Source organism: Ostrinia nubilalis, chromosome 22 (genome assembly GCF_963855985.1).
Source record: "Ostrinia nubilalis chromosome 22, ilOstNubi1.1, whole genome shotgun sequence".
NCBI classification, from domain to species: domain Eukaryota; kingdom Metazoa; phylum Arthropoda; class Insecta; order Lepidoptera; family Crambidae; genus Ostrinia; species Ostrinia nubilalis.
This window is the reverse complement of record NC_087109.1, coordinates 501,740-515,113: the sequence shown is the minus strand read 5'-3', so window position 1 is coordinate 515,113 and position 13,374 is coordinate 501,740. Positions and strand designations below refer to the sequence as shown.

The following is a 13,374-nucleotide window of genomic DNA, read 5'->3' as shown; positions in this document are numbered from 1 at the left end:
TTGTTGTTTAAAAGTCATGTGCTAATAGGAAAGAAAGGGTTTAACATATTCTGAGAATAGATAACAATGTCACCTAACGCTTTTTCTAAAAAAAAAGAACTAAAATACAATTACAAGAAGAGTCAATTTTAATTTTTTTTCGGAATCGTTTAACAGGCCAAGTTGCGGTTTGGAGCAGCTGGAAATAGCTTAGAATATTAGTAAATAATGCAGTTATAGCGACTTAGGTTGTTTCAAGTCACGATCTAGCAGGTCTTCGGAGAAAATTAGTACTTCATGTCTCGTTTCATACAAAAAAAAACACAAATTAATTTTTTTTAGCTAAAGTATCGGGTTTAGAGAAAAATGTGATATGACATGTCGTGATGAGTGAGCAAAGGACTATCGATTGGCAATTTTTAAAATTCGATTTTCCGGAAAAAATTCCTATGTCCACTTTATAGCCATTTCGATCCACTGTGCGTCAGTTCTGAATGCAAGGTTTTATTGCCACTTCAGCTTGCTAATCCACCAGTACCAGACTGTCGCAAGAATCTGTCACAAGCGATGCGTACAAACGCTACAATAGATCTCTAAATATGCCCAGCAGTACATAGAAAATGGTTTTATAATGCTTACTAATATTTAACTTACTATTCAGTATTATTGCCAAAATGATTCATAGCTCGCAGATTTGAATTCGTGATTCTTAGGCTGCGTTGCACCACCTAACTTTAACGGTAAGCGGTGCTTTTTGTATGGAGTTTGACAGATTTTTGAGGTTTGTCAAAGTTAAAATAAGATGGTGCAACCCAGCCTTAAAATAATAAAACCTTTTCGATTGAAAACCAACACCTGTACATATTTACATAAGTTTCATTTATTTTTAATGCGTGACGCAAAAAGCAAGAAGGTTGGGGTATTGTTTTTCGGCATCTAGCAGTATAAAAGCAGTTCAACTATGAAAACAGATAGTTATTAATCACATTGTGAAGTGCTCAAAGGTATTTTCCGTTATTGAAAATGAAGTTATTTTACTTTGGTAAGTGCATCCGTTATCTAGTACCCATAGTAAAGACAAGCTTTGCTTAGGTTGGAACTAGAGTTGCAATATAAAAATATGTTCTTGTCGTGTCAACAACAAACCTATAGTGTCAGCCCAAAACTCCGCTATAAGAGTGGCGTTGTCAGAAGCATTTATTAAATCTTCCCGGGTGCAGTTGTTTAGGCACGCTGGGCACGACATCACGTGCTTCATCGACTGGGAAACAAAACCGCACTTGCACTCCAAGTTTGAGCCATCCCAGAATACCCAACTGAACAGATTGTCCTTACTGCGACCGACCTGCGTCTATTTAAAGAGTTCCAGGTAAGCCAGGGGAGTTCATGTCCAGGTGGAGGACTCTCAGACATAGGGACAAGTGACGGGAAGATCAGCTCTCTCACACCATAACATTTCTTGTAAAATGTCCAAGGATATTTATTCACATATTTATTTTCAGCCCTGGCCCTGGTGCTGATCATCACAAGCTTTATGACGGCTGATGCCATCGACTGCAATAACTGTCAACCTGGATACAAACCCGTGTGTGCCACCAACGGCAAGACATACCGGAACTTGTGCAAGTCAGTATACACTTTATATTTATTCTTTCTTTTTATTTATAACTAGCTTTCCGCCCGCGGCTTCGCCTGCGTGGAATTTTGTCTGTCACAGAAAAACTTTATCGCGCGCGTCCCTGTTTCAAAAACCGGGATAAAAACTATCCTATGTTCTTTCCCGGGACTCAAACTATCTCTATGCCAAATTTCATCAAAATCGGTTGCGAGGTTTAAGCGGGAAAGCGTAACAGACAGACAGACAGACAGACAGACAGACAGACAGAGTTACTTTCGCATTTATAATATTAAGTTGGGATATAAAAGTGGTAGCTCTTTCTGCATCGTACCTGATGATGGTCAGGTCTAAGATGAAATTGAGAATACCCGGAATCGGAATCGGCAACAGCAGAGAAATGGCTCATCATCATTATGATTTCAGCCTTCTATGACAGCTGATCATAGGCCGCCTTCAATGATTTCCATAATGACCCGTTGGTAGCGACCTTTTTAAGGTCGTCGGTCCACCTTGTTGGTGTTGCTGCTCTATCGGCCGTCAGTCCTGCGTTCTATGTGCCCTGCCTATTGCCACTTTAGCTTGTTAGTCCGTTTTATCATAATAGAATAGAATAAAATAGAATCGTTAGGCTGAGTTGTACCACCTTATTTTAACAATGACTCTATAACAGGTGTTTATATGGAGTTTGACAGACTTTAGACGTTTGTTAAAGTTAAAGTAAGATAGTGCAACCCAGCCTTAGAGTAGGCGCACACCGTTGATTTTTAGTTGGCCGATAGTTGTGCCCGATTTTAAATTGTATGAAGAATCGGCCAAATCGAATCGGCGTAGTGTGCGCACTCCCATACATGCCCATACTGATCAACTGCCCGACTAAACTATCGGCCGAAGAAAAATCAACGGTGTGCGCCTACTCTTAGAGTATTTATTTGCATTAAAAGTAGTACAAGAGATGGATAGGTACAGTCAGCGTCAAATAGTTCGCAAAACCCAAAGTGGCCAAAAAGTTGACAACCTTATTCCTATTGTAACAAAGACGTTTGCGAACTTTTTGGCTACTTTGGGTGTAACGAACTATTTGATGCTGACTGTACGTACATACAGATAAGTAAAGCCCGGTCTGTGAGCACGTAGAATTTTCGCGCGTAATTATGTTGCTGTCACGCTCGCACACTCACTGCGGGCGCCCGTCGCACAGTCGCGACAGCAGCGACGCGTAATTATATTACGCGCGAGCGATAAGGATGGGTAGCTTGGGGTCATTGGACAAAATTCTACGTGCTCACAGACCAGACTATAGATCCTTATTTTTCAGTACCGTTTTTAGTCGATTTAGTATGCCTTTGCCTATTCACATCAATGCTGTTTTCTCATTTACAGAATGCAGTGCGCCGGCGCAAAGTGGAAGAATAACGGCCAATGCGGCATAGTTCCCCGTTACCCAACAAAAGTACCTGACGACCAAGACGACGAAGAAGACTGAGCAACTACCAATAAATAAAACTTTTAAGGAAAAGGTCTCAATCATTTACACTTGTAGGGAAAGTCATTACTAATACAAAGCAAAATCTATTAGGAAGGTAGCTAATAATCAATTGTGAGCAGATTATAATTTATGTTATAATCGCAAAATATACGGAAATATCAGAAAATATAAGAAAATAAAAAATTGGCCAATTCAAATAATTTTGTTCCTTTATTTGGATTTTGCATAGAACTTGGCACTCTTTTAGATCTCCATTCTTTTTGCGGCGAATCCCACAGCCACGCATAATTATTTTTTGTATTGAACTTGACTCTCCTTTTTTACATTTTATGTTTTTGGTAGGATAATAATATCTATGAGTGGTACTTAATTTAGGTACTTCATAACCGTTGACTTACTTAATTATGTGTAAACAACAACGTTTGCTTACTTTGGGACTAGATGGCGCTGTCCAAGAATATTATTATTCAGTACCACAGAATAAGTAATAGTACAGGTATCAGTACGCAACGCTCAAGCCGCATAGAGTTCGACGACTTAAGGAAATAAACAAACCGTTTATAAAATCTGTATACCTACGATAGTAATACTACTATAGGTCTAGCGCTTTACTCAGTCAGTGCCTGAGGCAGGGGTGGCCAACTTGATTAGACGTAAGATCTACTGTTTACTAACGAAACCCTGGGTAATCTACCACTTACATACTTCTTGAAATCTTAAATGAAACAGCATAGTTTAGTACACAATCATGTAGTATTTTTTGCTTTGCCACGATCGACTGGACTTATAGTCGCGATCGACCAGTTGGCCACCACTTTTTTTTTTTCGGTGAAAAATGCATTGAATTGCATACCTACCCTACGGGGACAGGGTAGGTTATGTGGGGCTCACCAAGTCAGAAGGACAAGGCATACCCACTAAAAGACCCCGGTGCTCCATCATTCGCCTTAAGTAGGAAGGAACTGTGGGATTCCGGACAAAGCCTTCACTACCAGAGTCCCTCCCGGCGATTGCCCGCCTACACGGCGGGCCCTACAAGCCCCCCAGGACGGGGGGCGACGGGAGCAGCTAGGAGCACACAGCTGTTCACGTCCGACGGAGTTGGCCACCCCTGGCCTAAGGTATGTGAGCGGCACGGGAGATAGGTGACATTGACATATTATAACGTGACAGAGCATATAAATCTGAAGATCTGAAGGATCTCACTGGATTCCGTGGAGGGTAGTTGAACGGGAAGCATGGTCGATATGTTTCAATGGTTTCAATTTATTATTTAATGGACTTTAGTATACAGGTGTTATTTTGTGTTCTAAACTGCAGTGAAGTGATAAATTATAAAAAAACATTGAAACACTTCGAATTTGAGCGCGCATCGAGTGTCGAGTGGGTTGTCGTATGAACAACCCGCTTTGGACCCGGTGGCGTCTTGAAACCTGCTTACGGGCATACCTAACCTAACTCCACGGAATCCATGAAAAATCAATGAATAAACATCCCAGAGAGGTTTGGTTACCACTAAATAAAAAAAAAGTCTCACTGACATTTTCATGTTACAAAATCACCCTCTCGTGCCGCTCCCATACCTCAGGCACTGACTGAGTTAACAGCTAGTCCTATAGCATTTTTTCTTTTTTCTTTTTTCAGCCAAATGACGTCCACTGCTGGACAAAGGCCTCCCCCAAGGTTTTCCACAATGAACGGTCCTACGCTGCCCGCATCCAGGCTCTTCCCGCGACCTTTACCAGATCATCGGTCCACCTAGTAGGAGGCCTGCCCACGCTACGTCTTCCAGCCCGTGGTCGCCACTCGAGAACTTTCCTGCCCCAACGGCCATCGTCTCTACGAGCTATGTGCCCCGCCCACTGCCACTTGATTTTAGCAATTCTGCGAGCTATGTCGGTTACTTTGGTTCTCCTGCGGATCTCCTCATTTCTGATTCGATCACGCAGGGAAACTCCGAGCATAGCCCGCTCCATCGCCCTTTGGGTGACCTTGAGCCTTCTTATGAGGCCCATAGTCCTATAGCATAGGACAGTCTAAAAATACTCCCGCTCAACCTGTTGAATAAGCAAAAATAAATTCTTTACGCATCCCCAGGGCTCCCATTATTTTTAATTAATAATTACAAAAGATGAAAGAAAAAAATATATTATGTGTATAAATAATACAGCACAGGTACAATTTTACATACATGTAATGTACCTAAGTAATTTTTTCCAACAAAAATCAGATGAGATCTATATTAACATTATAATTGCGAAAGTAACTCTGTCTGTCTGTCTGTCTTGCTTTCACGTCTAAACCACTGAACCGATTTTGATGAAATTTGGCATAGAGATAGTTTGAGTCCCGGGAAAGGACATAGAATGGTTTTTATCCCGGTTTTGAAACAGGTACGCGCGCGATAAAGTTTTTTTACAAAATTCCACGTAGGCGTCGCCGCGGGCGGAAAGCTAGTATTTTATACATATTTAATGCTATTAAGTAATATTTAACATATTATGTACATAACTTATTTTATGTTTCCCAAAAATAAACTTCTGGATGACTCAAAGGTTGACTTTAAAATCGGTTCAGTACATCCCGACGAGATTATCCCTTACAATTTAACAAATATACAAACACACAAACTTTACCTCTTTATAATATTAGTATAGACTAGCGGCCGCCCGCGACTTCGTACGCGTGGATCCCGTTTTACACCCTTCATCTATCTTACGCGGTTTAGATTTTTTCATACAAATGTTTTTTCCCGCTAACTCCCGTTCCCGTGGGAATTTTGCAATATCCTGTTGTAACTAAGCTTTACGTTTACTAAGTTACCTGCATGCCAAATTTCAAGCGTCTAACTTAAGCTGTTTAGATTTTACATACAAAAAGATTTTCCCGCTAATTCCTGTTCTCGTGGGAATTCCTAAGTATACTATAACCTGCCCAGGAGTATGAAGAATAAGTATGTACCAAGTTTCGTTAAAATCCGTCGAGTAGTTTTTGTTTCTATAAGGAACATACAGACGGACAGACAGACAGACAGACAGACAAAAATTTTACTGATTGCATTTTTGGCATGAGTATCGATCAATAATCACCCCCTGATAGTTATTTTGAAAATATATTTCATGTACAGAATTGACCTCTCTACAGATTTATTATAAGTAGGTACCTATAGATGAACAGACTATCCTTCAGTATTTTTTGTACCTATCAAAAGATCACAAACCTCACAAAATAAGGTCATCCAACCCAAGAGTCAACCCTAGCAGGGGGATTCCAAACAAGTTGTTTCATGTACTTGTGTTGCTTTTTCCTCCTTCACAACCTTATAAAGGGCCACGCTGTACAGGAGCCCTCACTGCTGTTAGTACGGTCTACCACAGTTCGCTCGGTTCAGAATGAAGATCTTTTATGGTGAGTTTAAAGTTCTTTACAAAGCAGTTATCTACAATGTGTTTGGGATAGGGCTAGCGATAATTTAAGGCGATGTTGTGATGTCAATTTTATCGACCAAAAATGCCCCCCATGTGTACCCACCCCCCTCCTCTTAGACTGGGGGGCTTAATTTTTTATGTGACTACATAAAAATTGTTTGTATTTCTTATGTGCCCGTCTTACAGATAAAAAAAATTGCATTTGTAAGCCAAATCGATGGCTCCTACGTATAAAGGCGAAACTGCCGCTTACGCCTTTTTCCAATTATTTAAGCAATGATTTCATTTTGCTCTAATCTATATCGTCAGTAAGAAAAAAAATTTTTTTTTCCATTAGATACAAAATAAAATTTTAGGCAAATAGGCGTATGTGCAAAACTACGCCACGTATAAAGCCCAATCATACGATTCGTCAATCTATACGAGTAGTTGCTTACATAAATATATATTTTTTATAATCCAAATCTTAAATAAAGCCATAAAAATATTTAGCAAATTATTTTATTTATAAATTATGACGCATTATAGTTATTTAATTTTTAGCGTTAAGAGTCGCATCTCAAACTAATTTGAAAATTATAAATAACTTGAAAAAATCAAACTGCCTAAGGCATCGTGGGTTCAATTCCCGCCTTAGGCAGTTCGATTTTTCAAGTTATTTATAATTTTTAAAAATATGACACATTATGTTAAAAGACCTAACTAAATCTCGAGCACAGTATATGGGCGTATTTGCGTTAAAACGTAATAACGATACATTAAACAACTTTTTCTAACTGATTTATTATTGATATAGCACATGATAACAATTAAAATAATTACATGCATAAATAAAGAGAGTAATCGCTTAAAATATTATATTTACGTTGTCATTTAAGTCTCTTTACGTTGAACAATATACATGAAATTATAGAAATGTGACGACGTAAAAGGGCAATGCGTAAAATCTCAAAATATATAAGAAAAATATAAAAATTGATAACAGCAGTAGCAAAAGCATTACATGTTAAGGCTAAATGTGAAATTTCATTAAATTCGTTTTAGTAGGTCAGAAGATAATATGACCCAAAAATATGGTTCTGGCCACTAAAATGGCTCTCCTGTAAAATTTACTTTTTTCACTTACGCCAGTATACGTAGGAGCCATCGAAATGTGTCATTAAAAAAACAAAAATGAAAAATAATGGCCAAAGAACTTAAAAAAAATTGATGAATTTCAGTTTTTGTCAAAAAATTCAGCTTTGACGGGCACGTTTTTTGGGGCATTTTTGTCGACAATTGACATAAAAACATCGCCTTAAATTATCGCTAGCCCTATCCCAAACACACTATACTTGTTCTACTTATTATTATACTAATATTATAATGCTGAAGAGTTTGTTTGTTTAAAACGCGTTAATCTCCAGAACTACTGGTCGGATTAGAAAAAAAATTGTGTTGGATAGCCCATTTATAGAGGAAGGTTTTAGGCTATACATATTTTAACATCACCCTATGGTCAATAGGGGCGGAGCCGTACTAGTATCGCGCTAAGTTTGCCGGTCCGTGGAATGCGCGTCCCCTCCCCCAACCGCGATTAAACGCAATTAGTTAGTGATTAAACGCAATTTTTATCAATATTAATAAATTAAAATATTTTCAATTTAGTTTGCTACAGTTATAGATGCTTCCCTTCGAGTGACGTCATATCGCCAGCGGCAAACTTATGGCGAACGGATAAGAAAGATGTTGATTAAACGAGAAATACGAAGTCGCGGGCACAGCTAGTTAACAAATATGTGTTTCGTAATTTTTTTTATCATGGAATTGGAAGGCATATTTATCTGCCCGCATTTATAAAAGTTAAATGAAATCATTGAGCACTTGGCGGCTTTCACCATCATTAAGAAAAGAAAAAACTACATTAATTAATGTTTCTTCCCGGTTCGTCTTGCCAAACAACAACCTTGGCCTGAATTTTAAATTTTTCTCATCCCTTTCTACCATAATGGGCTAACTAGTAACTTCAGATTTGTATGCTCTGTCACGTCATATTCATAATCATCATCATCATCATCATCATTATCATCTCAGCCATAGGACGTCAACTGCTGAACATAGGCCTCACTCAATGCTTTCCATGTTGCCCGGTTGGTAGCGGCCTGCGTCCAGCGCTTTCCCGCTACCTTTATGATGTCGTCGGTCCACCTTGTCACGTCATAATACATCAATGTTATCCCTTCCGTGCCGCTCCGCTGCATTGACTGAGTTATGAGCTAACTTATAATTTTATATCGTCTTCCAGCCCTGTTTCTGGTGTTTCTACTGATGAGCACGGCGAGCGCGGCCGGCTGCATCTGTACAGCCGACTACACGCCCGTCTGCGCCACCAATGGCAAAACTTATGGGAACATATGCAGGTAAGCTAAGGCTGCGTTTCCACAAGAGATGTGCGAGGAAAATGTGTCGTACGACTCATCCTCGTACGGTGTAGCGTAGCTGTGAAAATGCGCATTAAAAACTCATAAAACTCATTTATTTCTTCAAATAGGCTTTTAAAAAGCACTTTTACACGTCCCAGTATTAACCCTACCACTGCTTCGGGACAATAAATGGGCCAGTACTGAGAAGAAGCAGCGCAAGAAACTCAGTCACTATTGTCAGCCTCCTTTTCAAGGATTTATGGTATGTGTAGTACAGTATGCGCAAACCTCTCAACATACATCCCTCGCTGGTTTTGTATGCGCAAAAATCTAGCTCTGCTGACCCGTTCCCACCAGAGCTGTGCCGACCGAGGCGAGGTAAATGAAGCGATTCTATTGGTTTTTTACAAACACTTCCCTCGCTTCGCATCGTCGCACATCTCTGGTGGAAACGCAGCCTTATGATCATACTAGCCTTCCGCGCGCGGCTTCGCCCGCGTGGAATTTTGTCTGTCACAGAAAAACTTTTTCGCGCGCGTCCCTGTTTCAAAAACCGGGATAAAAACTATCCTATGTCCATTCCCGGGACTCAAAGTATATCTATGCCAAATTTCATCAAAATCGGTTCAGTGGTTTAGGTGTGAAAGCGAGGCAGACAGACAGAGTAACTTTCGCATTTATAATATTAAGTATAGATTATCCGCAGCCATATCAACCAATGACCAATGGAGTTTAACTCCCGAAACAAACTTGACCTTTACTGGTTGGGTTTTTATTGGCGGTCAAGCTGTAGATCCTGGCTATACAGGAGTTGCAGCAGTGGGAACGAGAGGTGGGAATAGTCCCGTTTAGACATACAACATAGTGTGATTACATGACAAAAACATTGTTTTGTGCAAATGAAAGTAATTCTAATCTAATTAATTTACGTAAACACCTAAAATAATAACTTATTGTATGTTTTCTTACAGGTTGCGGTGCTCAGGCGCTAAGGTGAAACACGAAGGTCACTGTTAACAACAACTCCAAATCCCACAATACTCATTGACTGATTTTATTTATTTTATCAGAAAATATATTTTAAAAATTGAGCAAACTTTCATTTATAAACAGATTTATAATTTCTGTTGCTGTTTACAAACACAGCCAGTTTCAATACTTTATGTACAAATTAAAATCGAAATCAATATACAATTATAGATCGTGTCATTCACGAAGACGCGCCCCTGGCCCCACCATTCTTCCGCTAATGTTTGAGTGTCTAACGCTAAATTATCCATGAGTGCACACGCACACTACAATAATGACGCTCGGATTGCTCGGATCAAACTCCTCGCACCCCGCGCTTCCCTCGACCAAAACTTGGTGGGGCGCGTCTTCGTGGCTGAAAAGATCATACTGTTCAATTTTAAACCGGAAAAATATATTAAATGCGGTTGAATTTCCACAAACATTACATTATAAATGGTCTTCACTCAACCATCGGTTTAACAATGAATGTGTTCAATAAACTCTGCAACCGCGGTGATGTATTGATACTATTGATGACTCTCATTAGCGAATATTTGTCTGAATTAATGAGGGGAATTACTCGTCCACAGTGCAAATAGGCCGAAGTAAAGTAACTTTGGTTAACATCTAGTAAAGTGTCACCGTTCGCTGCAACTCTTGTGTAGCTAGGAAAATACATGTGGGAACATCAGGCCTCCCTGTCTGGCCAGCTTGGGGAGTGCATGCCATTACGCTCCGTAAATTAAAGAGGGTCACTTTAGTGCAGTGGAGATCAAATTACCTGATCGTGATAATGAACTATATTTCCGATAGCTCAGGCTTGGTAATTGTGGAAGATCGTGGGGGCGGCCTTTGTCCAGCTGTGAGTGGCACTAGGTTCATCATCATCATCATTTTAGCCATAGGACGTCCACTGCTGAACACAGGCCTCCCCCAATGATTTCCATAATGAACGGTTAGTAGCGGCCTGCATCCAGCACCTTCCTGCTACCTTTACGAGGTCATCGGTCCACCTTTTGGGTGGATGTACTACGCTGCGCTTTCCGGTACGTGTACCTACACTCTAGAACCTTGCTGCCCCATCGGCCGCCAGTTCTGCGTACTATGTGCCCTGTCCATTGCCACTTCAGCATTGCCTAGCAAGGCACTAGGTTGAAACAAACGATGGATTTGACATTAGCTATTGTCTCCACTTACACTGTGGCTCGTAATTAGCTATCGATGTAGTAACCTGTCTCGTGGGCCAATTAGCAGGTAATGACGTCGGCGGCTAATCTGTGGCACCCATTTATCATGGGGCTCGCCTAGCTTGCCAATATGCAGATGGTTATACGATAATATTCATGTATTAGCTTTATGGGGCGGATGGTCGCACCTAGCATGCCAATATGTGAATGATGAGAAGATATGGATAGGATTTCTGTAAAGAGGTTTTAAAAGCGCTTTGACACGTCCCAGTCCCCACATTCCATCGTCCAAAGTCGTATTCTCACTTTCTTTGGCCATATAACACGTGGAGACGTCGCTTCTGTTGAACGACTTGTCGTGCAGGGGAAGGTTGAGGGCACAAGAGCGCGCAGCAGGTCGCCCATGCGCTGGACTGACCAGATCAAAACCGCACTCAATGGTCCACTCCACGAGTGCACAAGAAAGGCTGCAGTGCGGGAGGAATGGCGACGGATTGTGAGGCTTGCCACCGGACCTGGTGTGACGACCACGACCACTCTGGCAAGAGTGTAGCGACGAAAAAGAAGTCCCCACATTAATCCTACTACAGCGTCAGGACAATAAACCTTTGTTTGTCAGAGTTAGTTGTACCTAGGGATAGATTTAGTATTCCCTTGTGGTGGATAATGTATTATGTAGCCCGTAGTCACAAACGATGCTTGCTTAAGTGAAGCAGAAAATCGAATGCACAGCCTTGAATAGCGCTCTGTGATTGGTTCGTATGTCACCCTGTGCGTCCACGCGCACTGTGAGACCTCATAGTAATGTTTGTGAATACGGGTGCTCGGGTGTATATCCCCTAGACAACGTGACATTTAGGACAGTTTTAATTCCAAAATTACTTGGAAAAAAGGTTTCGTTTATTTTTTAATACGGCTAAGATTTATATTGAACAACACAAAGGAAATTACAACAATGTATCTTGGATGCACTTAAGATACTCTTACTTAAGTAAAGTTACGCGGGAACCTTCACTCACGTGGTTTCCGCTCACGCTTTGCACGCACAGCCCGGAGTGAAAATAACTGACTTGTTAAAATTAACTAAGACACAGGCTTCTGACACAATAACTTGTCTGATACTTAAAATTCAAATTCAGAAACGTTTATTGCATGTCACATTACAATTTATAATATGTTGTTGCAAAATAGAGGTATTCATACATGAAAGAAGACTAGCTGTTGGGCCTGTACTATTAGGTATAGTACATTATATTCGTATAGTAAGTAAATAGGTACATCATCGAAATATTTCTAGAATATAATTTACACGCCATGCGAAGCAGTATTTGAGGAAATATTCTGTATTAGGATTTTTTTTTGAAATATGTAAAGTGATTCTTCGGTAATTGATAAGTTTAATTTATAATTTTGCATGCCAAAAGGTGGAAGATGGAGATACTAAAATACCTGTAACACCTACTCATAATACCCATGTTCGCGATTTATTTGAGAGATGCAGTCTAGGACGGTACATAATATCTGCCTTGTAAGTGCCTGTTCACTTTAATTAATTAATATTGATTTGGTAACTACGAAACCATACGTAGGGATGAATAGAAATAGCTCCTTACAGGAACTTACTGAGAATAATCGAATCCTACTTCCTACTATATAATATTATAAATGCGAAAGTTTGGATGTCATGATGTCTGGATGTTTGGATGTCTGGATGTTTGTTACTCTTTCACGCAAGAACTACTGAACGGATTGGGTTGAAACTTTACAGTATTACTGTTTATAACCCAGATTAACATATAGGCTATAATTTATGACGATCTGTGACATACTAAATTTCACGTGGGTGAAACCGCGGGCAAAAGCTAGTTGTCATATAATACGTATAATAATAGACCTAACACTACGGTATGTGTGTGCGAATTATTGTTATTACAATGCAGCACCCAAGACAATGTGCACGTGCATAACAATGTTAACAATGCACTACGTATTAGAATATTACACGAGTAATTAACATCGGAGCTGGGACTGATCTTGATTACGCGGTAATTGGGCGGAGCATGCGGGTTGCATGTCACGGGGTTATGCCACAAGTTATGCCACGTTATGCTTTGTTATCTATGCATTTAAGTGAATGAGGGTTTTCGCGATTGAAAAATTCGCCAGATGGCAATACGTAGACGTGAGGTCCAAATGCTGCATGATTGGTTATTTTTGACATGACATTGACAGATTTATCAAAATCCACCAATCATGCAGCATT

The 13,374-nt window shown here is 40.1% G+C and overlaps 1 protein-coding gene across 1 annotated transcript; it reads left to right on the top strand.

The window, feature by feature from the left end:
• The first annotated feature begins 926 nt into the window (after positions 1-926).
• LOC135082911 (uncharacterized) lies at positions 927-3,113 on the top strand. The gene is made up of 3 exons (XM_063977677.1): positions 927-1,021; positions 1,482-1,605; positions 2,978-3,113. The coding sequence occupies exons 1-3, from the start codon at positions 1,003-1,005 to the stop codon at positions 3,078-3,080; spliced, it is 246 nt and encodes an 81-aa protein (XP_063833747.1). The 5' UTR covers positions 927-1,002; the 3' UTR covers positions 3,081-3,113.
• The last annotated feature ends 10,261 nt before the right edge of the window (positions 3,114-13,374 follow it).

Bases quoted from the DNA above. Each gene is read 5' to 3' on its own strand.
- LOC135082911 (XM_063977677.1), top strand. The intron at 1,606-2,977 runs GTCAGTATACAC...TCTCATTTACAG, and splicing joins ACATACCGGAACTTGTGCAA to AATGCAGTGCGCCGGCGCAA.